A 25,539-nucleotide genomic window follows, 5' to 3' on the forward strand; every position below is an offset into this window, starting at 1 on the left:
TCTTGCATCCGAACCTCACTACACTCTCTAAACCAGACGAAGTCTTCAAATAAATACTACTAAATCCGATGTTATTTCCGCCACTTCCTACCACCGAATTTACGCCTTTTGTTAATTCCGATTTGAGTACCGCTCCTAAGACCGAAGCTAAAACAGAAATCATATTGTCCCAAAATCAGAGTAAAAATTAAACGACATTAGAATTGACACTGAATTCGACACTGAAATTGGCTCTGAATCAGTTACTAACTCCTTCAACTACCTCTCCAAATCCACACAACCATTTAAACTCCTGTTCTTGTTACTACTGTTGTCCTCTGCCTATACTATTACACCTTCCAAGTCTGTTTCTCTGCTGTTCTGTTTATCTTTCTATCTCTCTCTTTATTCATATTTTGCATTCATATTTTTGCAAATAATTTAGAAATCGTAATAACTATTGAATACATTATCTCAGCATTAACCAATATCACCGTCTAATGCTGCCACTACTTTCTGCGACATCTTCCCCTACCTCCCCCACTGACCAAAACTTACTCATCTCTGTGAAATATTGTCTTATTTTGTCTCTTAAAGAAAAGCGGAAAGATATATTTCCTAATTTGTCTTGAGAGCGGAGAAAAGCTATTTCTTACTTCGTCGTCATATATGTTTTCTCTACGAACAAACGCGTAAACAGACGCGATAACTTGAATACTTGCAAATAATTTCAGAAGATTTTCGCCCAAGTACACAGATAGACTTGAACGAACTTCCACCAAGCTTGAAGTACTTTCAAGCAACCGAATCAGAATTTAAAGGAGAAGGGTTTGAGAATACACCTCATTCTCTACACCGAAGAAGAAGAGGTTACAAAATCGTTTGCTGAATCACTTAAAGATGGATTAAAGGCTTTAGGTTTAGGAAGGAACGCTAAGCAGTTATTATCCGACATTGAATCATTGCATATGGTGACTAGTTTGGACCTAGATTCTGCTGATGATTCATTAGAGCTTCTGAAATTTCCTAATTTGAAGAAACTCACTATCAATTTAATCGACAATGCGCTGGTTTTAAAATCGTGGGATGTTCCACAATCGTTGGAGGAAAACCACCTTGGAGACATCTCCAACGAGAATTACGAGAATATTTCATCATTTATCTCAAACCTACCACTGGACTTGAAGAAGTTAACAATACGGGGACGGAAATTGAAGTGGTTTCAAGGCATGTTGGACTTTTCAAAGTTTCAAAAGTTATTATACCTTTCAATTCGTGGTGAGGGTTACCTGATTCAATCGAACTGCTGCGCTTCTACAACCCGTCGCTTGACTTCATTGGCGAGATACAATTTCCAAAGAACTTACAGTCATTGATTATCGAGCCGTGTAAATTGATATCCATAGGTAAACCAAAGTTCCCATCTACCTTGAAGTATCTTCACTTACCTCGCAATTCATTAAGAGAGGTGGATTTGTCCACAAATGATCAAAATGAACCTCTTCGAATAGAAGTGTTGGATTTAACAAATAACAATAAGTTGATGGAAGAAAACACTAAGCTTCCTCCAAACTTGAAGATTTTTGAAGGTCCTTGAGAATGAATATCAAGCAGAGATAGTTATGTAGGTGTAAAACTGTGTAACGCTTTTTCCCATATTTCAATCTTCTCGCTCTAAAATAAAATTTTCCATCTCAAACACACAAGATCCAATGTTAACCCTACGAAGACACTTGTTCAAAGGCAGGTTGAAAAATGCCCTTGAACCACCTCCACCAAGCCATTATGAATACTCGATCTCACCAAAGACATACAACTTCAAAGTTCCTTCCACGAAACAAACGCTCAACCCGATCCAGCTAATATATCAAAAGGCAGTCAATTTCCCATTTGACAAATCAAATGAAGAAATTTACAACTCATATCCCAAGGTGACGTCAAAACAGCTACTCGATAGGAACACGAGACCAAAAGGAGTGCTGATGAGTACTGCCGACTTTATTGAGGACCTGTTGTACAACAAACATTACGGTTACTTTGCCAAAGAGGCCGAAATTTACCATCCAGACAAGCCCTTCAATTACCCAGACGTAAAAGACATCGATGGGTTTATGGATGCATGGGGTGAGTCGTACTCCAAATACGACAAAGATGAAAGTAAGCCACTTCAACTATGGCACACGCCAACCGAGTTGTTTAACCCTTACTATGGGGAGAGTTTGGCGCGTTACATTTTATTCAACTACAAGCTCAATGGCAACTATCCATACGAAGACTTGATAATATACGAGATGGGAGGTGGTAACGGAACGTTAATGTGCAATATCCTCAACTATATCAAGAGACATGAACCTCAAATATACGCCAAGACCCAGTACAAAATAATTGAGATATCACGCCAGCTTGCAAAAAAGCAAAAAGCAGCGTACAGCAAGAAATTAAAGGAGGAGGGTTTGAATGCAGATATATTGGACATACATAACGTGTCCATTTTCGATTGGACTAAAGCTGTCGAAGAGCCTTGCTTTTTCATTGCGTTGGAAGTGTTTGATAATTTTGCTCACGATATGATTGCGTACGACATGACTACGGGAGAGCCAATGGAAGGTAAGGTCTTGATTGACAAGAAAGGCGACTTTTACCAATTTTTCACACGTGAGTTAAGCCCTTACACCAATGCGTATTTGCAACTCAGAGAGCATGGCAACTTTTCCGTATTAAAGTACCAATCGACATTGAAGGGAAAACTAGAAAGCATTAAAAGTTTCTATAAGTCAGTCCATCCATTGCTAGAGTCACCAACAAAGCTCAAAGGGAAGCAAATGATTTTCCCATTTAATGATGATTTATCCACCCCCGAATACATCCCCACGAGGCTTCTCCAGTTCTTTCAAATATTAAAGCACAAATTTCCTAACCACTCATTGATTAGCTCTGACTTTCACTACTTGCCCAACACCATCAGAGGCTTCAATGCTCCTGTGGTGCAGACGATGTTAAAGAAGGAAATGGTGGATGTGCGAACTTACATGGTGCAACAGGGCTATTTTGATATAATGTTTGCGACTGACTTTGAAATAGCCAATGACATGTATCAAAGGGTAACTGGTAAAAGTTCCAAAATAAACACCCATAGGGGGTTCTTGGAAGAATGGGCGGATGTCGAGGCTACAACGACAAAAGACGGAGAGAATCCAATGTTGGATTTTTATAGAAATGTCAGTTTCTTAACAAGCTAATTTAAATGCGCAATTTCTCCAAATCACTGGCCTTGATAAACTCGGTAGATCCTCTGTCAATTATTTCATCCCTAATAGCCTCTGGTACAGGAACATCTTTGAGAGAGGATCCGGCATCATCATCCTCGACATCCTCGACATCTTCGACATCCTCATCATCCTCATCATCCTCATCATCCTCATCATCCTCATCATCCTCTTCCTCATAATCTTCATCATAATCGTCATCGTCATAATCGTCATCCGTATAATCATCATCCTCCTCGTCGTCGTCAGTAAAATCATTTTCATCAACCTTTTCACCATCCTTATAGCTCTCCTCATCATCCTTCTTTTTCCTAAAGCTCATAAAGTTCTTAAGAGGTGATGTAAAAGACGACGCAGAAAGTGGCCGCTCCAAAGTTGGCGATCTTGGCCTCTCTCCTTTTTGCAAAAGTTCGGGATTATCAGTGTGCTCCTCTTTTTCGTGGTCACGATGCAGCAACTTTTCATTCTTACTCAATTTGGGACTTCCGCTCTTTCTCAAATCCAAAGCATCTTTCTCAATGTCGCTATCGCTCAATTCGTCAAGATTCAAACTGCTTTTCCAGTAATTGACATCATTAAACTTTTCATCCGTCTTGTAATCTTCAAGGTAATTACGAGGTGATCCTGGCGACTTTGGCGACTTTGGCGACTTTGGCGATCCTGGCGTAGGCAGACGCATTGACGTGATGGATCTTGCATCTGAAGCATCGTTAGCTTCGTGGTTATTTACATATTCTGACCATTGCGCATTATTCCAGTTTGTCGAGATGGAACCAACAACCCTGATGGGAGGAAAGAATTGATCAACCAATTCTCCAATATGCAAGTATGAAGATTTGTAACCAGCCAACTCCAACAACTCCATATGAACCTCTCCATCTGGGTTGATGGTAAAGATACGATGGCTTGGAATGTGTACCGATCGGTAACTAATAGCATCAGTGATTCTATTTCCAAATCCCGCATAGAACGGTGTTTGGTCGTCGTCTTCGTCCAATACAGTCCCCTCTCCTTCGAAAAATAGATGCATGATATCCGATAGACATGCCATTTTAAACACCTCCGGCTTTTTCAACACAACCTCTCGTCGCAAGGCAGCAAATGTTCTATCAGGGCTCAAAATTACCGGCCCACTAGGTAACTTTACACCGTCTTGATTGACCCCAGTTAAATACTGTCTCGTTGAATCTGCCTGTCCGACTGATCTAGCTGTTAAATAAAGGATATTATAACCATTCTGATTTATTTCCTGGAATAAACTAGCAACCCCCGGGTGCGTCCAGTCTCTCCCAATCAAGTTCAAAACATGTCCCAACGCATCCGATTTGGTAATGGTACCATCAATGTCGGAAATAACAATGGGTGTGGTTGATTTCCACAAGAACAAGTTTGCCGTCACTTGTGACGAGCTCTCTCTCGACTTAAACTTTAGGGTATTTACCCCATAGTTCAAATTCATCATCTGCAACTGTTCTGATGTTAACCTCAAAGTCTTAAAGTATACCTTGTCACTTTGTCCAGAAGTAGAAGATCCAAAAGTAGTAATTGATGACGTAGTGGCACTCGATGGAGGAAGCTTGATATCCTCTTCGGTCTCGGCACCATCTTCCGAAACGTTGGAAATTCTTATATTACCGTTTTCATCCTTGGAAATTATCTGATTCCACGCCTTCACCGAATTTTCCCCCAAGTCTCCTTCAATCTCCTCCAAAAGAATCTTTTTAAATAATTCGTCCGAATTATCGATATTCTTTTGCGAGTTTGGCTTATAGCCATCCATGTCAATTAGAATATCACCGTTCATATCTATCTTGGTGGGGATGTTCAATTTCTCGGTAATCTTTTTCACATTTTCAATAGCTAACCTAGTCAGCTGGGATGGGCTCTTTGGACTAGGGATGTCGCTCAATTTCGTCTTTTCTTCCAAATCAAGCTCGTCAGGCTCGTTGTCACTGTTTACTGGCGTGCTTAATGGTGACGAAACGGGCGAAATCACCGGTGATGTCAACACGCTATTTGACAATTCATGGTCGGCGTCGTTCACTTCAAAGACAAAATGAGCCTCGCCACCTTCACCCAACTTCATAGGCAAATTTGTTTTTACGTCATTCACGTACAAATCAATCTTCTTTTGTGATGGCTTGATAATCTGAAGTAATCCAAAACGAACGTGCCAAGGTGACGTGTAACGGGTACCATCGGGGTGTTCGATTACAATGACATCAATAGCCCCAGACAATGTGGCTGGGTTTAAAGAGTTCCATTGATTGTACACGTAGCCACCCACTTTTCCCACGTACTGCATGCTTTGGTTGGTGTATGAATAGAGATACTTCAGAGGAAGGGAATTTAGTCAAAAAAAAAAATGCGGAGCGGAAAATTTCCTGGCGCAAACTTAAAATGAGGAGTTTTCACAAGATAATTTAAAACAATTAGACACTATACACTTAGGCACTTACATTTACTGGATCTAATCCACTGGCAATATTACACTGGTGCATCAATCTTCTTTCATCTTTGCCATCACTTCCCAAGCCCTTAAATTCACCGGTGACTGAATGCCACACACCACGGTTGAAAAACAACACCAAATCACCTTGCTTCCAAGAGTGAGCCAACACCTTTTCTGGAGCTATAGCTGGCCTCATCATTTGGTGAACCTTTTCTCTCGAATCCTCCAAATTCAAAGTCTTCACTTTTCCATTGACATTTGTGTGTAACTTGTACAAGCAGCATCCGTGCACCTGCAAATGGTGCTCCTTGGTAGTGGGGTTTGTCCACACCATAGGTAATCTCTTCACCTTCAGGCTTTCCCATTCCGGCAAGTCGTTAAATTCCATTTCTTTACCTTCGGAAACCATTGTCAACCCGTCGGATGTAGCCCTTGCAGGCGAAATGAAAATGTACGGATGTGGCGCATACTCCACAGTAGTATTCAAGGCAAACTGCTTGTCCTCTTCGCTCAAGCCTTGGAATGCTTGTGCGCCACTGATGAAGCAAGTTGCTCCCTGGGTCAATTTCAACTCACTGCCATCGTCTTCATATTTTATAGTTTGGTATTGGGTCGAAGGCGGAACCTTTATACCGAGCAAGGTTGTAACCATTGGAGGTGACAACCCATACAAAGCACTATCAATGTGCCACCTGTAAAACCTTGTCCTCTTTTCCTCTCTTATTTGCTGCTCAGTCAATGGGGTGTGGTGGAAACTAGTGTGAGAGGGGTGGGTCAAATTGATAGCCTCCCCATTTTCATTTCCCTGTTCATCCGCCTCAAATTTTCCTTGTCCAAGGATCTGCACTTGAGGTTGTGACTTTACTGAACACCCATCCTTCTTCAATACCGACTTATCATGTCTAAATTCCTTACCGTGACCGTAACCAGCACCATTCTCTTCCTTTGGCTCAGGAATGGACGGATCAAATCTTTTAGTTAGCAAGTATTGTGATTTTGGTGCAAGCTCTGCCTGGTTGGGAACCACCACCACCAAATGCGTTTGAACTGCTTCGTTCAACGTCCGAAAGTCCTCGTCATTCAAACTGGAAGGATCGTTTTGGCAGTATTTGGGGAGTTTGACGGTGCAGCCAAAGGGAGTATTAACTAAGGGTTCAACAACAAGTGAGTCTTTATGCATTTTGATGTGGTGATAAGTAAATCTAGGGGAAATGGATTCGTTATAGCGGTTGGGTTGGGTATTTATATTTTGGTATGAAGGAGGGGGGAGGGGGATCATACTGATAAGAAAAGCTAAAATTCCTGCATATAGAAGAAGGGTACTCCCGATCTAAAAAACGTTCCGTCGGAAGGTGGGTTATTGCGTGTAACACCGAGAATAGTTGGCTCTTAATGGAGATAAAGGTGTTTACATGTAGAGGAGCCGAAGGGGCCGATGGATCCATCCGTATCCATTCTAAAATATCCCATAGCCACTCTGCAGTGAGAGTCATAGCTCTATATCGCATTGCACATACAACCTCGCTCTCTTACATCCATTTCAACGTTTAACGAGAAAAAAAAAATAACCCATATAATCCTTCCATTCAACACCAACAATGGGACATTACGTCACGCTTGCCACATGCAACCTAAACCAATGGGCTTTGGACTTTGAAGGAAACAGAGACAGGATAGTTGCCAGTATAGTTGAGGCTAAAAAGCAAGGAGCAAAACTCAGAGTTGGGCCGGAATTGGAAATTTGCGGTTATGGTTGTTTAGATCACTTTGACGAGAACGACTTATATGAGCATAGCTGGGAGGTATACGCTGAGATTATTTCAAATCCAGAGACATATGGGATCTTACTAGACATTGGGATCCCCGTTATCCACAAGTCTATAAAGTACAATTGCCGTATCATCTCCTACAATGGCAAAATACTATTGATCAGACCAAAGGTATTCCTCGCAAACAATGGTAACTACAGGGAGATGAGATACTTTACCCCTTGGAATAGACCAAAATACTACGAGGATCACTACCTTCCCCGCAACATCATGAAGGTGACTGGCCAATCAAAGGTGACGTTTGGTGATTGTGTGATTGAAACCATGGACACTAAGCTCGGGTGCGAGACCTGTGAAGAACTTTTCACGCCGGACTCGCCGCACATTGCCATGAGCTTGGATGGTGTCGAGATATTTACAAATTCTAGTGGATCGCATCATGAGTTGAGAAAATTGGATACAAGATTGCATTTAATCACCAACGCAACGAAAAAGTGTGGTGGTGTCTACTTGTATGCAAATCAAAGGGGGTGTGATGGAGATAGGTTGTATTACGACGGATGTGCCTGTATTGTGGTAAATGGCCAGTTGCTAGCCCAAGCCTCCCAATTTTCGTTAAACGATGTCGAGGTCGTCAGTGCGACTATAGATCTTGATGATGTCCGGTCATACAGAAACCAAAAGTCAGCAGGTATGCAAGCAGTGGGCCAGGAGAAACCCTACAAGGCCATTTATGCGGACCTCGAGCTTTCCCCCAGCGAAAATGTATACGACCCAAATGTGTCACCCACTGGTCCACAAAAAATAAAATACCACTCTCCCGAGGAGGAAATTGCTTATGGACCCGCTTGCTGGCTTTGGGACTATTTGAGGAGGTCAAAGTGTGGTGGCTATTTCCTTCCCTTGAGTGGGGGTATTGATTCTTGCGCGACTGCAGTGATTGTCCACCTGATGTGCAGATTGGTTGTGGCATCTAAAGATGAGCAAGTCTTAGCTGATGTTAGAAGTCTCACTCGCGATTCCAGCTTTACTCCCAAAACCCCACAAGAGGTGGCAAAGAAAATATTTTGCACGTCGTTTATGGGAACCGAAAACTCATCCACAGAGACCAGAACTAGAGCAAAAGTCTTGGCCGAAAAAATAGGATCCTACCATGTAGACTTGAATATGGACAATCTTGTCGCCGCTGTTGTTTCCTTGTTTGAGGTTGCCACAGGCAAGAAACCAATGTTTAAGATATTTGGAGGGTCGCAAACAGAAAACTTGGCTTTGCAAAACATACAAGCGAGGTTGCGTATGGTTTTGAGTTACTTATTTGCACAGTTGATACCCTGGACTAGGGGACTTTCAGTTCCCGGATTATTGGTCTTAGGCAGTGCTAATGTCGATGAGTGTCTTCGTGGGTACTTGACCAAGTACGACTGCTCGTCTGCCGATGTCAACCCCATCGGAGGAATTTCCAAAACGGATTTGAAAAGGTTTATTGCTTGGGCAGAAAAGGAATTTGAGTTGCCTATATTACACGACTTTATAACTGCTACGCCAACTGCTGAACTCGAGCCCATCACAAAAGACTATGTCCAGAGCGATGAAGTAGACATGGGAATGACTTATGACGAGTTGTCACGTTTTGGTACGTTGAGAAAAGTGGACAAGTGCGGCCCATTAGCAATGTTTGTCAAGTTGTACCATGAATGGTCTCAACCACCATATAATTTAACGGCTGAGCAGGTGGCAGAGAAGGTAAAGAGATTTTGGTTCTTTTATGCAGTCAACAGGCACAAAATGACGACCATGACACCTGCATATCATGCCGAGCAGTACTCTCCTGATGACAATAGGTTTGATTTGAGGCCTTTCCTAATTAACCCAAGATTTCCCTACGCAAGTAAAAAGATTGATGAAGTTGTGGAACAAATCAATGAGAGACGCGAAGAAATCAGACGCAACAACGTTAGCGTAGATTGATAAACCCTTTTTATGTACCGTAGATTAATGTACAATTTTACGTAACCTTACCTCCCCATTTGGGTGTAACTCCGAGATGTTCTCTCATGTACCTTTCAGGAGCAGCCACCTTGCATATAAACTCCTGGACACGAAGAGCAACATGTTTTGGTAAATCCTCGTGAACAAAATGTCCGCTTTTCTGGCTATTGTTAAACACAACTAACTCGTATTTGCCTTGCATCTGTCCTATAATGAGCTCCTTATCCAAGGTCTCATGGGCAGCTAGTATGAGAAGTTTGGCCTTGGGAAAGTTGAGAAAATTCTTGGATAGACCAACGAACCACGTGTTCCAGTAGGGTTGAGTCTGCTTCAAATCCGTTTTCCATGTCATTGTGTCTAAATTGAATATGTCCGGCAAGCTCAACCTAGCTGACTTTTCGTTGAAAAGTAGGAAATTCAAATGCCAATCAATCGCCTTTGATATACTGGGGAATGACGACGGCAACTTTTCAAGGAAAAAGGGCATGACATTTAGTGAGCTTACAGCCGTTTCCTCCACAATATCCAAAAGTATCAAGCCTTTGACAATACCTTGTGGGTGGGTATTCACGTATTTCGCAAAGATTGCCCCTCCCAACGAATGCCCTAGCAAAAACACCGCAGAAGGATGGTGTCTAGAAATAAACTCGCACAATATAAAGTCAAAATCTGCAACTAGTGTATCTAATGCAAAGTCGAGTTCTCCGTGTGAGCCGCCATGGCCTCTCATGTCATACAAAAAGACGCTAATAGTCTCATCCGTAATATTGCGGCACAACTCAGCAAATGACATGGATGAAGATCCAGCTCCATGGCCACATATCAATACTGGACCGGGCTTTTTAGAAGCCATAAAGTACGTCTTGAATGATAACAGTCCATTAGCATACTCTTCAGTGATAAAGTACTCGGACTTGAACAGTTCATATTCTCTCACAATAGTTTGATCAGTTTGACTAGTATCTTCTTCCTCGGCACTTTTGGAATCTTCACTTACCGGGTCCTCTTCCAACACCAGTAGACCCAACTCTGCTTCCTTTTTCTTGACTCTTTGTAAAAATGCCTTGTGCAAGTCTGACATCCTTTTTGGTAGGAAGATAAAACGGAAACAAAAGAACAAAAAGAACAAAAAAAAAAAAAAAAAGATCGATAAACGCCAGCACAGGTTACCATCACCAATGAGCGACCTAACGCGGCATTTCCATTTTATGGCCACGGCCTTGTTTGTAGGGTACAAGGCATTGCTTAATAATGAGACTCCCGTATCTTGCATAGTAACAAGAGGTAGCAACATCCTAAGTATAGGGTACAACTACACAAACATCTCCCTCAATGGAACTAAACACGCCGAGTTTATCGCCCTAGAAAGGTTCAATGGGGAGAACATAGACTATAGTGAGCTCACATTGTACGTCACGGTAGAACCATGCATAATGTGTGCGTCATATCTCCGTCAGTTGGGCATAGGAAGAGTCTTCTACGGATGTGGTAACGACCGTTTTGGAGGCAACGGTACTATATTATCGATTCATAATGACACCGGATTACCTGAAAAAGCTTACCCCAGTATAGGTGGAATCTGCAGAACAGAAGCGATCCAGTTGCTTCGAAATTTTTACATTCAGGAGAATGAATCAGCGCCTGTGCCGAAAGTGAAAAAGAACAAGAACATAGAGGACAAAGAGTATCCCCTCAACTCATTCAATCTATCTGAAGTGGAATTTATTGACTTTTATGGAAATGACAGATTACCAATCTTTGGTGGTGATTTGGAAATAACACCACTCGTAGGACAAGGCTACTTCATTCAAGAGTATGTCAATCTTGATGAGTTAAAACGTGTGCCCTACTTGGAAGATGAGCTAGGACCAATTGACTCTAACCAAGTCGACTCATTCGCCTCGCTATTCTATGAAGTCAATGCTGAAGGCTGTGTGAATTATGAGCAACCCGTAGATAAGTATCTTCATAAGAAGCGTAAGATGATTTAATGCGAAAAAAAAAAAAATAAAGTAGAAAGATCCACATTACATCTCAAAGCAAACAAAATCATGGATGATTCAGATGAGGAGTTTCTATCGACCCCAACCGGTTCGCGGTCACCCTCATCAAAGTTATCCTCTGCTGTGTCTGGATCAGTCCCACGTGGAGGGGTATCGACAAGAACACGGTCGCGACATACAGGTGAAGTGAGCGACTTAAAAAGAGCTAACGGGTACGCCTGGGAGGACGAGTACCAGAGGTCATGGGATATAGTTAAGGATGACGAATTGGGCAGCGGATCATTCGAAGCGATGGTTCAAACGATTATCGAGAATAGGAAGAAAAAGATCATGAAGAACCCCAGCACTCCATTTCAGAGGGGAATAATCAGGACCTTAGTTATCATTGTTGACGGAACTCTAGCGATGGCGGAAAAGGATCTACGCCCAACTCGACTATCATTGACACTAAACTATTTGCTGGAGTTTGTGGTGGAGTTTTTTGACCAAAATCCTATATCTCAGTTGGGAATAATTTTAATGAGAAACGGTGTGGCAAATTTAATAAGCGAAGTAAGTGGGCTGCCACAATACCATATAGACAGGCTTAGGCAGTTGAAAGCGAGACAACATAACAAGTACGAACCCAAAGGAGACCCATCATTGCAAAACTGTTTGGAAATGGCTCGGTCATTGTTAAGATTCAACTTTGGTTCTGCTTCCAATAACTCAAAAAATTCAAAAGAGATTTTGTTAGTGTTTGGGTCTTTATTTACTAGTGACCCGGGTGATATTCACAAGACAATTGACAGTTTGGTCAAAGATAATATCAAGGTCAGTGTGATTGGGCTCTCGGCTCAGGTTGCCATCTGTCAAGAATTGGTCAACAAGACTAACCACGAACCAAGAAACTCATCCTCAAAGCATTATGGTGTAATCATGAATGAGACGCATTTCAAGGAGTTGCTTATGGATTCTGTCACCCCCTTGCCGTTGCCAGAAAATGAGGAAACAAAGACTGATACTACAGGTGTGCCTTTGATCAAGATGGGGTTTCCTTCCAAAGTGCAAGCTGGTGCAACTTCCACTATAGGAAACCCGGACTATACAGTGGAGTTTCCCCAACTCAATGCATCTTATCCAACTCGGGGCTCAGACGATTCAAGAGATGTTGTTGAAGTGAATTCGGGTTCAGCCACATCGTCTACCATTGGTTATCAGTGTCCACAATGCAAAAGCAAAGTGTGCAATTTGCCTACTATATGTCCCGTGTGTGGACTCATGCTCATTTTGTCTACTCATTTGGCGAGATCCTATCATCACTTGGTGCCACTTGCCCCTTATAAAGAAGTGCCGGTATCCTCCACCTATGACAGCGAATACTGCTATGGATGCCAATTAAAATTCCCTTCGGGAGCCAAGCCTAACGAAGAAACTGGAACCATTGAATCCATCACAAGCTCAAGATATCGATGTACAAACTGTCACAACGACTTTTGCATAAACTGTGATGCCTTTGTTCACGAAGTCTTGCACAATTGTCCCGGTTGTGAAAACGCACACTAAACATTTATTTATATTTAAAAAGTACATAGAAGTGAATATACCTTTTTTTTATTTTTATTTTTATTCTCTCACCTAACGACTTCCCCAGCTGCTGCTGCCGCCACCGTTGCCTTTCTTTCCCCAAGCAGACCCACCACCCCACGTAGATCCTGAACCATTAGATCCATTATTCTTAGAGCCTCCCCAGGTTGAACTGCCTCCTTTACTTCCAGCACCACCCCATGTGGACCCTCCTCCTCTTGCACCACCCCAAGCAGATGCGCCACCACCACTACCACCGTTCCAGGCAGATGCACCACCACCACCCCATGACGACGCACTGCCTGTCTTTCCAGCACTATTCCAAACAGAGGCACCTCCACCACCACTTCTAGCCCATGTAGAAGCACCACCTGCAGCGCCAACGGCAGGAGTAGCACCACCATTCCAAACTGATTTATCTCCCCCACTGCTGAAAGCAGGGTTGGCCATGGGTTGCGAGTATGAGGCAACATCCTCTGGAGCTGCACCAATAAACCGCAAATAAGGAACTGCCTCTCCCTTTGTCAAAACATTTAAACTCTTTTTAAGCACTTTAACCTTTTTACTCTTTGTGTGCAACTCAACCCGGGCGTATATGTCATCTGCCTCAACTACTTTCCCTTTCAATCCTTTGTAACTTCCATTAGTAATGGCGACATCTTTATACAATAATTTGTCTCTTCCTTGAACTCGCGTTTTCAAACCCTGTAATACAGACTGGTCGGGAAGTTTCAAGTTCGGGTTCATGCTGGTTAAGTCTGGGCCAAAGCTCTTTGACACCATCGAATCTTTTGTGGCAACAGTGCTGACATTCATTCGATTTGTAACAAATATACCTAAATTTTCAATGATTTCGTTGGACTTTATGAATAATGCATTCTTGTAAATGTGCAATATAGCACCTTCCCTACCCTTGTCACCGGCTGATTCCTTCACCGTATCTCCTATCCTAATTGTGAAACCATTCTTATCAGTGGCAATTTGCTCTCGGCGAGTTTGAGTAACTTTCGAAGCAATTGCCGTGGGCTTGACATTTACAAGTCTTCCATCAGTTGTTAGAATTTCAAAAATGTTCTTTTCGGCTTTAACAATGACTCCTACAGTGAAAGCACTCAATTCAACCAAGTCCTTGATATCATATTTGAAGTTCTTATTATCAACGTTAGACGATGCATCGGTTGCCTTGACCAAGAAATTTGCAAAAACCCGAACATCTTCCTTTGTTTGGTCACTGACCAATATGACCGAATCACCATCAATCTTGATAACCAATCCCGTTTCATCAAAATGCTTACCCTCGACAATCCTAACGTGATCACCCTCATTGAAAATTTTTCTCAAATCATTTGCCGGCACCGTCAACTTCTGGTTAACAAACTTTGGATCACCGCTATCGGTTACAGTTATTTTAATTTCATTCAAAGAAGTTTCAACAACAAGACCCACGGTCTTTGCTTGCTCGCCACGACGAACCTCCACTTTGTCCCCGGGTTGAAATGCAGTGGATTGTTTACCATCGTTTAGCTTTTTGTTCTTTAAGGATGCGGCTATCTTGGCAAGATCCAAACCGTCACTATCTTTTCCCGTTTGGAACATATCGAGCTCTGCAAGTGTGGGGTGGACATCTTTGGTTTGAATGTATTGCAACTTGAAATCCTTGTATAAGAAGCCATCTTCGTAGTCATCTCCTTTATAAGCATACCTCTTTGGGCCTCTCTGTTGAAAGCTCGCCGTATCATACATTTTTGCATCTTGCGCGTTAAATAGTCTTGGTGGTGGTCTAATTGTCAGTTTTATCCTTCTGCCGTCTTCAGTAAACTCGTCGTTTTTGCCGTAATCAAGTCTTGGTACGACCTTACACAAAACATCTAAACCGTTTTCTGACAAGTTCTCGACAATAGCAAGGTCACCCTTGTACTTGCCTCGTGATATTCTCACATAGATACCAGGAACAATTTCAACATCTGATGACTTGACTTGCTTTAACAAATCAGGATACTCCTTCACCGAAACCAAAAGTTTGTCCCTGACAAAAACATTCACCATACCTTGCAATGCCCTGTCTACCGCGTCTGATCGTTTGGCTTCAATATATATGTATCCCCTAAAAGAGTCTCTTTGAAAAACTGTCAAAATGTCCAATGGCATTTTGCGTCTCTCCAACGTTCTCTTTTTATCATAGAGCTTTCTAACCAACTCTTTCTCCCTTCCGGGAGTACATCTAATTGCATAAATCGATGGGTCATTAATAGAAGGCATCAACAACTTCTGTGATACAGTTCCTCCTGCTGCAGTGTCTCCTCTGTAGGCAACATGTGACTTTCTATATCTTTGCTTCAACGTTTCGGCTAACTGCTCGGCATCTTGGTCTTCTGCTTCTTGACGACGACGATCAAATTGTCTGTGCAGTCTGTCATCCGTGTGAGCTTCATCTCGATCATCGCCTGCATGGTCATCTGTGATGAATTCTTGTCTCAACATTTCTGCTTCCTCGTCGTCCTCATCCGCCTCGTCTTCTTCCTCTTCATCAACCTCGGCCTCGATATCGAAAAACTGGTTTGCACCTCTCTTTTTCTTTCTCCTTCTATTTGATACACTAGCTTCTTCGTCATCGTCTTCCTCCTCTTCGTCGCCGTCGACATCGCCCTCCTCATTGCTGCGATTCTCTAAATCCCCGTCCCCTTTCTCTTCCTCCTGCTCATCATCTTCTTCTTCTTCTTCTCTTGGCCTCTTTTGTGAATTTTTAACATTCTCATCGGCTCTCCTAAACTCCTCGTCAAATGTCAATTCACTCTCATCCTGTTTTACCTTTGGTTCATCAGACATGGTTGGAATATTGCGTTGATAACATGTACCACAACTATTTCTTTTCTCTTCTTTTTTTTTTCGGAAAAAAGTGATTGTTTTTTCTATTTTTCAGCAAAAGTGCACGTCGTATCAACTGTGCTACCAAATTATATTCACTCTTCTACATATATATGAACTAAGTAGTTTACTAGCTTTCCAACGGCATTGATGTGCCAAGGAACTAAGCATGCAGTTTCCGAAGATGTGGGGCTTGCAAATGCACCATCATGCTCATTGCTCTCACTCATCAGTCTCATTCCAAGGATATCGTTCAACACTGTCAAGTTCTTGTACTGCCTCAAAATCAATTTCATCAAAGTATCCAAATTCCAGTAATTTGAACAGCTTAATAAATTAACCTCAAACACTAACATCCGTTTCTCGTTATCGCTAATTGTAATTGCTTGCTCTTTAATCAAATATCCCGTCTTCATGTTCATCCTGCTTGGCGAATTAAAAGAAGGAAGTTGCACTAGTGGAACCATTCCAAATATTTCTCCATCGGCACTTTTCAATACAGCATCGGGATCGCCTTGGGTGTCTATCGCGCCTGCTCCTGCGGTTCCAGGAGTCGATAGATCTTGTGGAGACATAAAGTTAGAAGGTACATTCAAAAACTGCTGTGGTGAATGAAACGTTAATCCATTCGGCGACGTCACATGAACTGAACCACCACTTGAAGTATTGGGCGATGTGTTATTCACGTTATTTGGGTTTCTGAAACTAAAAGAACCGTCCTTATCTCTCTCGGGTGAGCTGAAAAAGGTGGAAGTCGAGCTGTCCCCTGTTAGCGATAGTGTCATCTTGGGGGTCCTGTTGACAGAAAGCACTATTAACGAAACATCCTTATATCTCATACTGAGACGTTTCCAATGAACTAATTCATCATCGGGGATAACACTGTTGATTCTCGTTAGTACCAAAAACTTCTTGCCTGCTGTTGAATTTTCCCGCTCGTTAACTCGACTCAACGCACTGAATAGGCCCAATGAGATGTCCCAAATGTCATCAGCAATCGAAGCAACATCCATTTTATCAGCCTGGAAATTGTGAGATGACTTTACTCCGTTAGCTTCACCGCTATTAAGGGAGCAATACCATGACTTGGTGTGCTTTACGAGACCCAAAGGATCTGTCCAAGCCGCTGCAAACCAACTTTTATCAATAGATCTCTCATACGCTACGTGAATAAAAGTGTCATCAGAGCCTGATATATCGCGGTAGCCACTATTGATAAACTTGAATGGAATTTTTAAAGGTGGCTCTTTTACCAAAGGGGCATATAGCTGGCACGAGGAGAGCTTTGTTCCTTCATCCACAGGACATTCATTATACAAGCTCATTGAAATTCTTGATAGCTTGTAGTTGTTAAACAAATTGAGTGCGATTTCAGATCCAACTTTCTTTGAAATCATAGATGCCGGGATTATCTTTGCAAATATCTGAACCAAAGGCACTTGGAAGTTTAAAAGGGCAACTTTAAAGTTTCGTAATACTTTTGAGATCTGAAGGGTTGAGTTGAAACTTTCATCGAAATTTATGAACAAGACTAGTAAAGGTCTGTCAAACTCAAAATTATTCGTTTTGTTGATCAAGTCCAACTTTATCAATTCTGCTAGAGAGTTGAGCTTTTTATTCACCTGGCTGTAGCCACTATGGTTATGTGACAGATTCTCCGCTACAAGCATGACGCCATCGGTTACTGGATCCAAGTCCGGTCTAGTGTCCACTGTCGATAAGTTCAACCTGGACACCGATCCAAAGTTACAGCTTGTATAGTTATTAATTAGTCTATCTGTGAAAGTATGGAGATAAGAACTTGACTCATATTCCGAACTCTCCCCAATAGCTAACATTTGGAAATTCTTGTGCCCTCCCACTGGACCAAAATCTAAGTAGTTCCAAAACTCAAGACCCACGCTGTTGAGGTTGATAAGGCTACCGTTTTTGTTTACATGGACCTTTACATCCCTTGTTTTGAACAAGTTGTCTTCGGTGGGCCTGGAAAATGCATTTAATTTTTGCACCAAATGATTATACTTTTCAAAGCTGTTCTGGTTTGTGGTACTACCCAGGGAATTCCAAGTTATAGTATCAAGCTCTTTCATTATTCCCTTTGGGTTATCCGAATTTTCAATGTCGGTGAAATGCTCCAAGAAATTCAATTCACCATCAAGGATGTCGTTCTCTTCATTACACTTATTATCGAGTACAAATTCCAGTAAACAAATTTGGTAGCAAAGGGGAAAGACCGATTTTATTCGATCTAAAAGATTCTCAGTGGGTGTTTGGTACTCGATTGCGTTTGATTCTAGCAAATGCAAATCCCTTCCATATTCGGGGATGAACCTAGAATACAAATTCAAAGTTGCCCCTAAATCAAACACGACATTGCTAGAAACAAAATTCAAAAGTTCTTTTAAATGCCTCAACTTCACAATCATTTCGTCATTATTTGTTGTCTCCAAGTCATTGTCGCCTTCATCCTCTGTCATTGAAAACGCTGGTATCAATCTTTCGCTAACCAAATTATTCATCAAAAATGCTCCCGGAATTGTAGAAACATTCACGCTTCTCAATATCAATGGCAAAAAGTTGGACGCCTCGGAAGATTTGTTAGCGGTCTCTGTTTCTCTCTTGGTCTCAAAATTGTTCACCTGCGGCGATTGATGTCCACTCGATGGGTCATAAAATGCTGGAGTCATTGAAGAATGTATTTCATTTAGTGGTAGTGGGGAGTCCGGCTTGGCGCCTAGTTTTCCAAAATTGCTGTTATACGGTGAGCCAAAACCACCTGTAGGTAACATTGGAGTGAAAATCAGGGACTTTTCAGGACCAGCGCTTGCAGCATTAAAGTCCAATACTGTGTTGGCACCTGTCGCATTGGCTAAACCAGATTGATGAAACACGTCTCGCTGTTCTTCCGAATGGCGCGACTCGTTATCCAGCTCTTCATCCTCATCGCTTTCTTCGCTATCGGAATTATGATCCAGCAGCACTCGTTGTTTTTTGATCTCCCTCAAGGACAGCGGTGATGCTCCACTCACGCTGGTTGCTCTAACGCCAATTTTTTCCACACCTTCTACATCCTTATTGAAATAAAACTTACCACCCTTGCCATATTTCATATCAATATCTTTCTTAATCACTGGATGAAATGCCAAGGGGGAAAAAAGGGTTTGTCTGCTCTTGTCTGTCACTTCGCCATCGCCATTATCGGTAGCATTGTCTCCATTATTGTGACTTCGAGATAACGTACTTTCTGCTGATTTCTTGCTTGGATACATCATAGGGGTTGGGTTGATCGGAGCAGGAGCACCAGGATCGGAATAGTCTGGAGTTTGAGAATTTCCCACTGTCATTCCTGTGCTTAAAATGTCAATATAGGGTAAAACCTTCTTTGGCTGGCTATTGGAATGAGGTATATTCGATGAAAATTCTTTCTCAGTTGCAACATCTGCATCTGGTGATTCCAGGTCCGCGCTACTTCCAAACAAAGCATCGCTTTCATCTTCATCGCTCTTTTCTGGTCTGCTTTCAACAGAACTCGATTTCTTTTCAACAACCGGTCCATCTTCACTTTCTCCCTGGTCCCCACCAAACAATTCGTCAATCTCCATGTCATCGTCATTATCATCACGCAGTTTCTCCTCGACAACACTGTTTTCTGGTTTGGAGAAAAAATTGTCAGCCACTTGTAAGTTGAAGATGTCGCCTCCTAAAGGAGTATTAATGCCTATATCAAGTGGACCCAAGTTTCGAGAAGTTTCGTTCACGGTGTTTGAGGATCCAGTGGAAGGAATGCCTCGGCCTTGTTTCAGAGAGGGAGAAGGTACTGGATTATCCCCTGATAGGCTCGTTCGTTGTACCTCAAGCTGATGCTGTGGTGGTAGTGGTGGTGGTAGTGAAAGGTGTTGTTGTTCCGCCCTTTCCAATTCTGCTTTGTGCTCAATATTGAAGTCGAGAAAATCCGACAACAAGTTCATTGGATTAGAATGCCTTGCCGACGATTGTTCATCATTCCTGGCTTTCTCCCGCAAACCAAACTGTAAAAGACAAAGACTCCAGGGCCACAATATGTATTTCTTGTTTTCCACCGTGTGTACGAATTTTGAAATTGGGGACGTTTGATTGTTCAAGTGCTTTAAATTCGGGATTAATCTCACCCACGTGGCTGTCTGTAAGTTCTCAATCCCAGTACTTAATTCAAGCAAGCGTAGAAGCTGTTCATTTTCAAATTGTGGTTTTGTAACAAAGTTATTATTGAGGTTCGTTGGATCGAATAGGTGGCACCTGATCCCACTGGGTAAAATATATACAACAAATGTCTGGTTTATCACTGACTCTTTGGCTAGCAAGACTGATGAATTGTAAAGTTGTGGATCCCTTCTTTCAACGCAGGAGATTAGTAAGTCTCCATTAGCGAGAAGTAGAGGGTCAATATATATGATCCGGTATGACACCTCATTTGCCGAGGCAACACAGTGGCTTCCAAACACCTTTACCACCTGCAGTATCGACAAGTTGTACAAGACCATCTTTTTCAAAGACCTGAGGAAACTAATGTTTGCAAATGCAAGGTATTCCTCGTTGTCTGACGTTTTGGGAGGATTTGCCAACTTTTCTGTGGCAACCGTGGCTTGGAGTTTGACACTCACGGTGGGGTCGGACTCTATCAACGACGACTGGGGGCTTTGAGAGGTCTCGTCTAGCAAAAAGTGAAATAAACACTTGTTGTAGTATGTGAGTAAGATGCTCGGATTTTGGTGACGTAGACTCAATTCTAGCTCCAAAAGCTTTTGTTCGTTATTGTCTGTGGTTGTATATATAGTATACTGAACATTTTTCACGTGGCCAATTTTGAAATAATTTGTTTTTATATCTGAGACCCGTTCGTCTAGCATTTCAGGCTTGGTACGTGGAGAAAGGTGTATGTGTCTAGGTTTGTCTCTCTTTCTTGGTGATTGTTCTGATACGAGAAGCTTCCGAAAATTCAGTGAGACAAAAATATGACACACCTTTATGACACTGATTGGTAGCGTATATAATTTGTGGAGCTTGGATCTTTTAGAGCTTGGATCTTTTAGAGCTCAAGTGTATATACACACTTACGGCATTTAGTCTACCCAATCGGGCTTCCTAGACTTGCTTGCTTCGTTTACGAGAGCGTTGCCATTCCGCCATTTTCGGTGAGAGCCCTCTTTTGTCCACTTTGTGCTACAATTGCAGCAATGAGGAGTTGTCTCCAGTGATTGGAAGCTCATATAGACACTTCACAGAGCCTTTACAGAAAGATTAACGTGTCCTAATTCTAGGTCAACGTGGGGTATAAATCTGTTTTACAGAGCTTCGCATCTAGGCCCTTTACCCCATCACACAAAGCGCATTAAAAGTGAGCGCAAAGCCTGTGCTTACTAAGTTTTAATTGCTGTGCTACCATGGAGATGTAATTCTTTAGCTTATAAATACTCACCGGTGGCCCCCTTTGAACAAATTACACCATTCTCATAAGACTGACTTTCAAACTTCACTTACAGAAATTTACCATGTCAGAATACGGATTTGTCAAAATTGAAAGGGATGTTGCTAAAGCCGTTCCAAACCCAAAATCGCCTACACCACAATTGAACACCGACTTGCCAAACTCTCCAGTGTCGCAATATGTGCTCAAGTACGCCAAGGAGAAGTTGCCAGCCAAAGTACTCAACCACTCATTGAGGGTATATTTGTACTCGCGTGCTATTATCAAGGACCAATTCTCCAATTGGAACCTCGATGACGAGGTAGTGTTTGTGACCAGTTTATTGCATGACATTGGAACCACCGACGAAAATATGAAGGCAACAAAGATGTCTTTTGAGTTTTACGGCGGTTTGATATCGCGTGACATGGTATTAGAGCAGACCAAGAACCAAGACTACGCAGAGGCTGTCAGTGAAGCCATCATCAGACACCAGGACTTGGGAGAAAGCGGATACATCACCACTTTGGGTCTTATCTTGCAAATCGCCACTACTTTGGACAACATCGGAGCAAACACCAAGTTGATCCATCCTGACACTTTGGATGCGGTTAACAAAAGCTATGGCCGTGAAGGATGGGCCTCGTGTTTCGGTGGTGCCATTGACAACGAAAACAAGTTGAAGCCATGGGGACACACCAGTGCTTTGGGCGTCAACGAGTTTAGAGACAGCGTTTTGAACAACAAAGTAAAGTATGAGAAATTGTAAGTAGTCGGTATAGGTTGAGTAGTTCTTCTTTTTTGTTTTTTTTTTCTCTAATTTTAAATAAATGGAGTTTGGTGAGAGGAAAATTGAAATCGTAAACAAATTACATCAACACCAATGACAGAACAAGACAACACTCGTATGTTACTGGACTAAACCAGTTATCAGGCTGTATACTAACTCATCAATGTGCTTTCCTGTGGGTCCGCTAGGTGCTGAAGGGTGATGCGCGATCAAGAAGGAGAGTCACAAGAAAATCCAGCAATATTAAAGGCATCCGATTTGGCAGAGGATATTCAATTGAAAATATTCGAGCTAGCCAATCAAGCAATTCAGTCTTACAAGATCGAAAAGGATATTGCTGCATTTTTAAAGAAAGAGCTAGATCAAGTGTATGGTCCTACCTGGCATGTTATAGTGGGGAAAAGTTTTGGTAGCTACGTCACACACGAACAGGGTTACTTCATATACTTTTACATTGGAGAGTTGGCATTCTTAATATTTAAGAGTGGTTAGATTTGTTTTAATTTAATGTCTATGAATCTTTATACTTCTCCTCTTGTCCTCCAAACAATGTAAATACAGGAGCATGCAATCTATCTCTTCCTTTCAAGAAATCCAACTCCATGACAAATAAAAACTCTACAATGTCGGCACCAGCTTTGAGAGCCAACTCACCTGCACCGTATGCTGATCCTCCTGTTGCCAAGATGTCGTCAACAATTAAAACCTTGGCACCTTTTGGAATTACGTCTTCCTGAAGCTCAAATACATCTGAACCATACTCCTTCTGAAACTCTACTTGGTAAGTTGGTCCTGGCAACTTACCTGGTTTCCTCACGGGAATAAACCCAGCATTCAAGGCCAAGGCTAAAGTAGGACCAAACAAAAACCCTCTGCTTTCCAAACCAATAACATAATCAACTTTTTTGTGCCCCACGTGCAATTTGAATGCGGTGATCAATTTGTTGAACAAAGTTGGGTCAGCAAATAGTGGCAAAAAATCCTCAAAAAGAATGCCTTCTTTGGGGAAGTTGGGGAATTGTTTCAAGTGAGACTTTAATTCTCTAGCTAAAGCACTTATCTCTTTGACTGTGTCTGACATTATAAAGTAGTAGAATGGACAACTGTGGAGGATAATCAAGAAAGAACGAAAGAAAAAAAAAATAAAAGGAAGTAATGCACATCATCGGGGATAAGAAATGTTGCGACACTACAGTTCTGCAATCTGCGACACTCATCAAAAAAAAGCAGACGCGTAAAATTTGATTCAACACAAATACGAAAACATTGAGAAACAGAAGTTAACCAATTGGCGCCAATACAAAATGGACTCTCTGGATGCAGTTAGAATTATGAAGAATGCTAGCCCGTCGATGAACCCAATAAGTCCCACCACTTTGGACAACCTTTCAATGGATTTGCGAGAAAGGAAGTATCGCACTGGACCTATCATTGACGACGAACTAGCAAGTCCAACTCCATCTATCGGGCCAAAAACACCAAGATTAAATAGAGGTTTTCCAGAGTTTTCTAGTCCTGGTGTGGGAAGCTCTGCATATACATATTCACAATCATTGCAACGTCAACATTCACCAAGGAAATCAATCATATCACCGAGCAAAAACTATTCCGAGCTGGTCACAAGATTACGAGCAGCACGGGGTAGTCCTATGAAATCGCCACAGAAGGCAGTAGATGAGGAACGGTATAAATGGTCACAGAGAGCACAGATTGATAGCTTGAAGGACGAAAATACAAAGTTGCATAGAGAACTTGAGAAGGCGGATTATTACCGAAAGGAAACCTTAAGGTTGCAGAAGGAGTTGGACAAGGCTCAGATTATGAAAGCTGAGTATGGTCAGTTGCAAAAGAATGCCGATCGCTGGCAGATGGAGAATGAGCGTTTCAAAGTAGAAAATTCAAGATTGAAAAGCACCCTTGAGATCAAGGAAGCAAAAATAACTCAGCTACACCTGGAGGTTGGAAAGTTATCCAAGGTCCAAAAAGAGCAGAAACACACTATTGATAAAAAAAATTCGAGAATTATGTGTTTGGAAAAGTCGTTGGACTTAGCGTTGGCCTACTGCACCAAATGGGAAGGGTATATCGACAAGTACGTTGCAAAAATTGCAGAGCTTAAACGGGACATAAGTTATTTAAAATCAGCACAGGAAAAACAAGATTTTCATAACTCCAATAGAGGACTGCATGGTGAATTTTCAGATAAACTGATCCAAACGGACGCAACGCGAGACAAGAAGAAGCGAAATGAGGACAAAAGTGTTTACGGTACGCTGAATAATATTAATCGAGGAGCATATGAAGAGGTTAATTCGCGGGTGCAAAATTCTCCCCCTATATCAGCTTTTCAGGATTCATCTGGTGACTTTGTTGCTTCTATTGCTGAGAAGGTGTCAGAAATCGTTCTCTCACGTATGAACCATAAGGAGGTGCTGGATACACCTCATGGAATGGACAAAAGTTTGCAATCGCAAAATAAGAGTCATAATTTGAATGCTCAAGACCTTGCTGATGATAACCTGGCATCGTCATTTGTGCAACCGAGAAGTGCTTCTACAGCGACAAACAAGGAAAGTTTACGAGATATCAACAGGTCCCAAGAAACGACTCAGGATGAAATTGGCCATGAAAAAATAAAGCAACCGCCTAATAGCGATAATATTCCGTCGCTAGTACAAGACCTTCGCAAGGATTTCAACCATCTATTGAGTGCTTTATCAACCCAGATTGGGGAGGTTAGTCGAGAAAATAGTAGTAAACTGCCTCGTTTGGATAATCCTGACAGTGATCCAATCTTGAAGCCACAAACGCATTTTCGAAAAAGCAGTCCAGCACGCCAATGTCCTGAGCCTGTTTATAGACCAGCAGCGTCTCAAGACCAAGCTGAGCCTCACTTTGAACTGCTTAATATTCGGTCGCAGTCTCGACCCTATCAAAATCAATCACTGCATCATCACTCCCAATCAAATGCACAAACTCAGACCTGTCCAAATGACTTTGTTAAAGAACGTGATAACAGATATAATACATTATTGGCTACAGGTGATGACTCTTCTGGTGTGCAAGTCAACACTAGCCATGGTGGGCTAGGCGGATCTTCTCAAGCTTCTCTTCCATTGCCTTTCACGACTGGTGTACAAGTTGGATGCACAGAGGGCCACTACCCTGAAACAAATAACAAACAAGAAGCAAGTCATATAGTTACAAGCAAAGACGTGCCGGGAGAATCTAGTAGGAAGCATCCATATTTCTGTTTGGGACCCGATAACCTTGAAACTAGGGACAAATGTCCTGTATGTCATGCTGAAAGAGAGTACACGGATTCGAACTTGGCGGCCGAGATTCTACAATGAGACCTTAATTAACGTTGTGAAATACCGATGACCAGGACTTCTCGTAATTTATAGGATGAACGAA

The 25,539-nt window shown here is 42.0% G+C and overlaps 13 protein-coding genes across 13 annotated transcripts; 7 read left to right on the forward strand and 6 right to left on the reverse strand. All coding sequences in view use genetic code 12, as the record gives it.

The window, feature by feature from the left end:
- Positions 1-68: 68 nt before the first annotated feature.
- On the forward strand, positions 69-1,355 carry CANMA_004634 (uncharacterized protein; the record flags this gene model as incomplete). Its single annotated transcript, XM_051816931.1, has 2 exons — positions 69-110; positions 807-1,355. 2 exons carry the CDS (start codon positions 69-71, stop codon positions 1,353-1,355), a joined length of 591 nt encoding a protein of 196 aa, XP_051669401.1.
- A 336-nt stretch (positions 1,356-1,691) lies between these two features.
- Positions 1,692-3,218, forward strand: CANMA_004635 (uncharacterized protein; the record flags this gene model as incomplete). Its single annotated transcript, XM_051816932.1, has 1 exon — positions 1,692-3,218. The coding sequence occupies one exon, from the start codon at positions 1,692-1,694 to the stop codon at positions 3,216-3,218; it is 1,527 nt and encodes a 508-aa protein (XP_051669402.1).
- Position 3,219: 1 nt separating this feature from the next.
- SMP2 (phosphatidate phosphatase) lies at positions 3,220-5,550 on the reverse strand (the record flags this gene model as incomplete). Its single annotated transcript, XM_051816933.1, has 1 exon — positions 3,220-5,550. One exon carries the CDS (start codon positions 5,548-5,550, stop codon positions 3,220-3,222), a length of 2,331 nt encoding a protein of 776 aa, XP_051669403.1.
- A 142-nt stretch (positions 5,551-5,692) lies between these two features.
- On the reverse strand, positions 5,693-6,877 carry CANMA_004637 (uncharacterized protein; the record flags this gene model as incomplete). The annotated part of the gene is made up of 1 exon (XM_051816934.1): positions 5,693-6,877. One exon carries the CDS (start codon positions 6,875-6,877, stop codon positions 5,693-5,695), a length of 1,185 nt encoding a protein of 394 aa, XP_051669404.1.
- A 418-nt stretch (positions 6,878-7,295) lies between these two features.
- CANMA_004638 (glutamine-dependent NAD(+) synthetase) lies at positions 7,296-9,434 on the forward strand (the record flags this gene model as incomplete). The annotated part of the gene is made up of 2 exons (XM_051816935.1): positions 7,296-8,760; positions 8,839-9,434. 2 exons carry the CDS (start codon positions 7,296-7,298, stop codon positions 9,432-9,434), a joined length of 2,061 nt encoding a protein of 686 aa, XP_051669405.1.
- Positions 9,435-9,471: 37 nt separating this feature from the next.
- Positions 9,472-10,536, reverse strand: PPE1 (carboxylesterase-mitochondrial 37S ribosomal protein YmS2; the record flags this gene model as incomplete). The annotated part of the gene is made up of 1 exon (XM_051816936.1): positions 9,472-10,536. One exon carries the CDS (start codon positions 10,534-10,536, stop codon positions 9,472-9,474), a length of 1,065 nt encoding a protein of 354 aa, XP_051669406.1.
- A 97-nt stretch (positions 10,537-10,633) lies between these two features.
- Positions 10,634-11,446, forward strand: CANMA_004640 (tRNA(adenine34) deaminase; the record flags this gene model as incomplete). The annotated part of the gene is made up of 1 exon (XM_051816937.1): positions 10,634-11,446. One exon carries the CDS (start codon positions 10,634-10,636, stop codon positions 11,444-11,446), a length of 813 nt encoding a protein of 270 aa, XP_051669407.1.
- A 60-nt stretch (positions 11,447-11,506) lies between these two features.
- On the forward strand, positions 11,507-13,003 carry CANMA_004641 (TFIIH/NER complex subunit; the record flags this gene model as incomplete). The annotated part of the gene is made up of 1 exon (XM_051816938.1): positions 11,507-13,003. The coding sequence occupies one exon, from the start codon at positions 11,507-11,509 to the stop codon at positions 13,001-13,003; it is 1,497 nt and encodes a 498-aa protein (XP_051669408.1).
- Positions 13,004-13,075: 72 nt separating this feature from the next.
- On the reverse strand, positions 13,076-15,850 carry SPT5 (transcription elongation factor; the record flags this gene model as incomplete). Its single annotated transcript, XM_051816939.1, has 1 exon — positions 13,076-15,850. The coding sequence occupies one exon, from the start codon at positions 15,848-15,850 to the stop codon at positions 13,076-13,078; it is 2,775 nt and encodes a 924-aa protein (XP_051669409.1).
- A 134-nt stretch (positions 15,851-15,984) lies between these two features.
- On the reverse strand, positions 15,985-20,775 carry SRB9 (Srb9p; the record flags this gene model as incomplete). The annotated part of the gene is made up of 1 exon (XM_051816941.1): positions 15,985-20,775. The coding sequence occupies one exon, from the start codon at positions 20,773-20,775 to the stop codon at positions 15,985-15,987; it is 4,791 nt and encodes a 1,596-aa protein (XP_051669410.1).
- A 642-nt stretch (positions 20,776-21,417) lies between these two features.
- Positions 21,418-22,614, forward strand: CANMA_004644 (uncharacterized protein; the record flags this gene model as incomplete). Its single annotated transcript, XM_051816942.1, has 2 exons — positions 21,418-22,085; positions 22,320-22,614. 2 exons carry the CDS (start codon positions 21,418-21,420, stop codon positions 22,612-22,614), a joined length of 963 nt encoding a protein of 320 aa, XP_051669411.1.
- Positions 22,615-22,633: 19 nt separating this feature from the next.
- On the reverse strand, positions 22,634-23,203 carry APT1 (adenine phosphoribosyltransferase; the record flags this gene model as incomplete). Its single annotated transcript, XM_051816943.1, has 1 exon — positions 22,634-23,203. The coding sequence occupies one exon, from the start codon at positions 23,201-23,203 to the stop codon at positions 22,634-22,636; it is 570 nt and encodes a 189-aa protein (XP_051669412.1).
- Positions 23,204-23,426: 223 nt separating this feature from the next.
- CANMA_004646 (uncharacterized protein) lies at positions 23,427-25,475 on the forward strand (the record flags this gene model as incomplete). Its single annotated transcript, XM_051816944.1, has 1 exon — positions 23,427-25,475. The coding sequence occupies one exon, from the start codon at positions 23,427-23,429 to the stop codon at positions 25,473-25,475; it is 2,049 nt and encodes a 682-aa protein (XP_051669413.1).
- Between the last annotated feature and the right edge of the window lie 64 nt (positions 25,476-25,539).

This window comes from Candida margitis, assembly GCF_024628925.1.
Source record: "Candida margitis strain CBS 14175 chromosome Unknown scaffold1, whole genome shotgun sequence".
NCBI lineage: Eukaryota > Fungi > Ascomycota > Pichiomycetes > Serinales > Debaryomycetaceae > Lodderomyces > Lodderomyces margitis.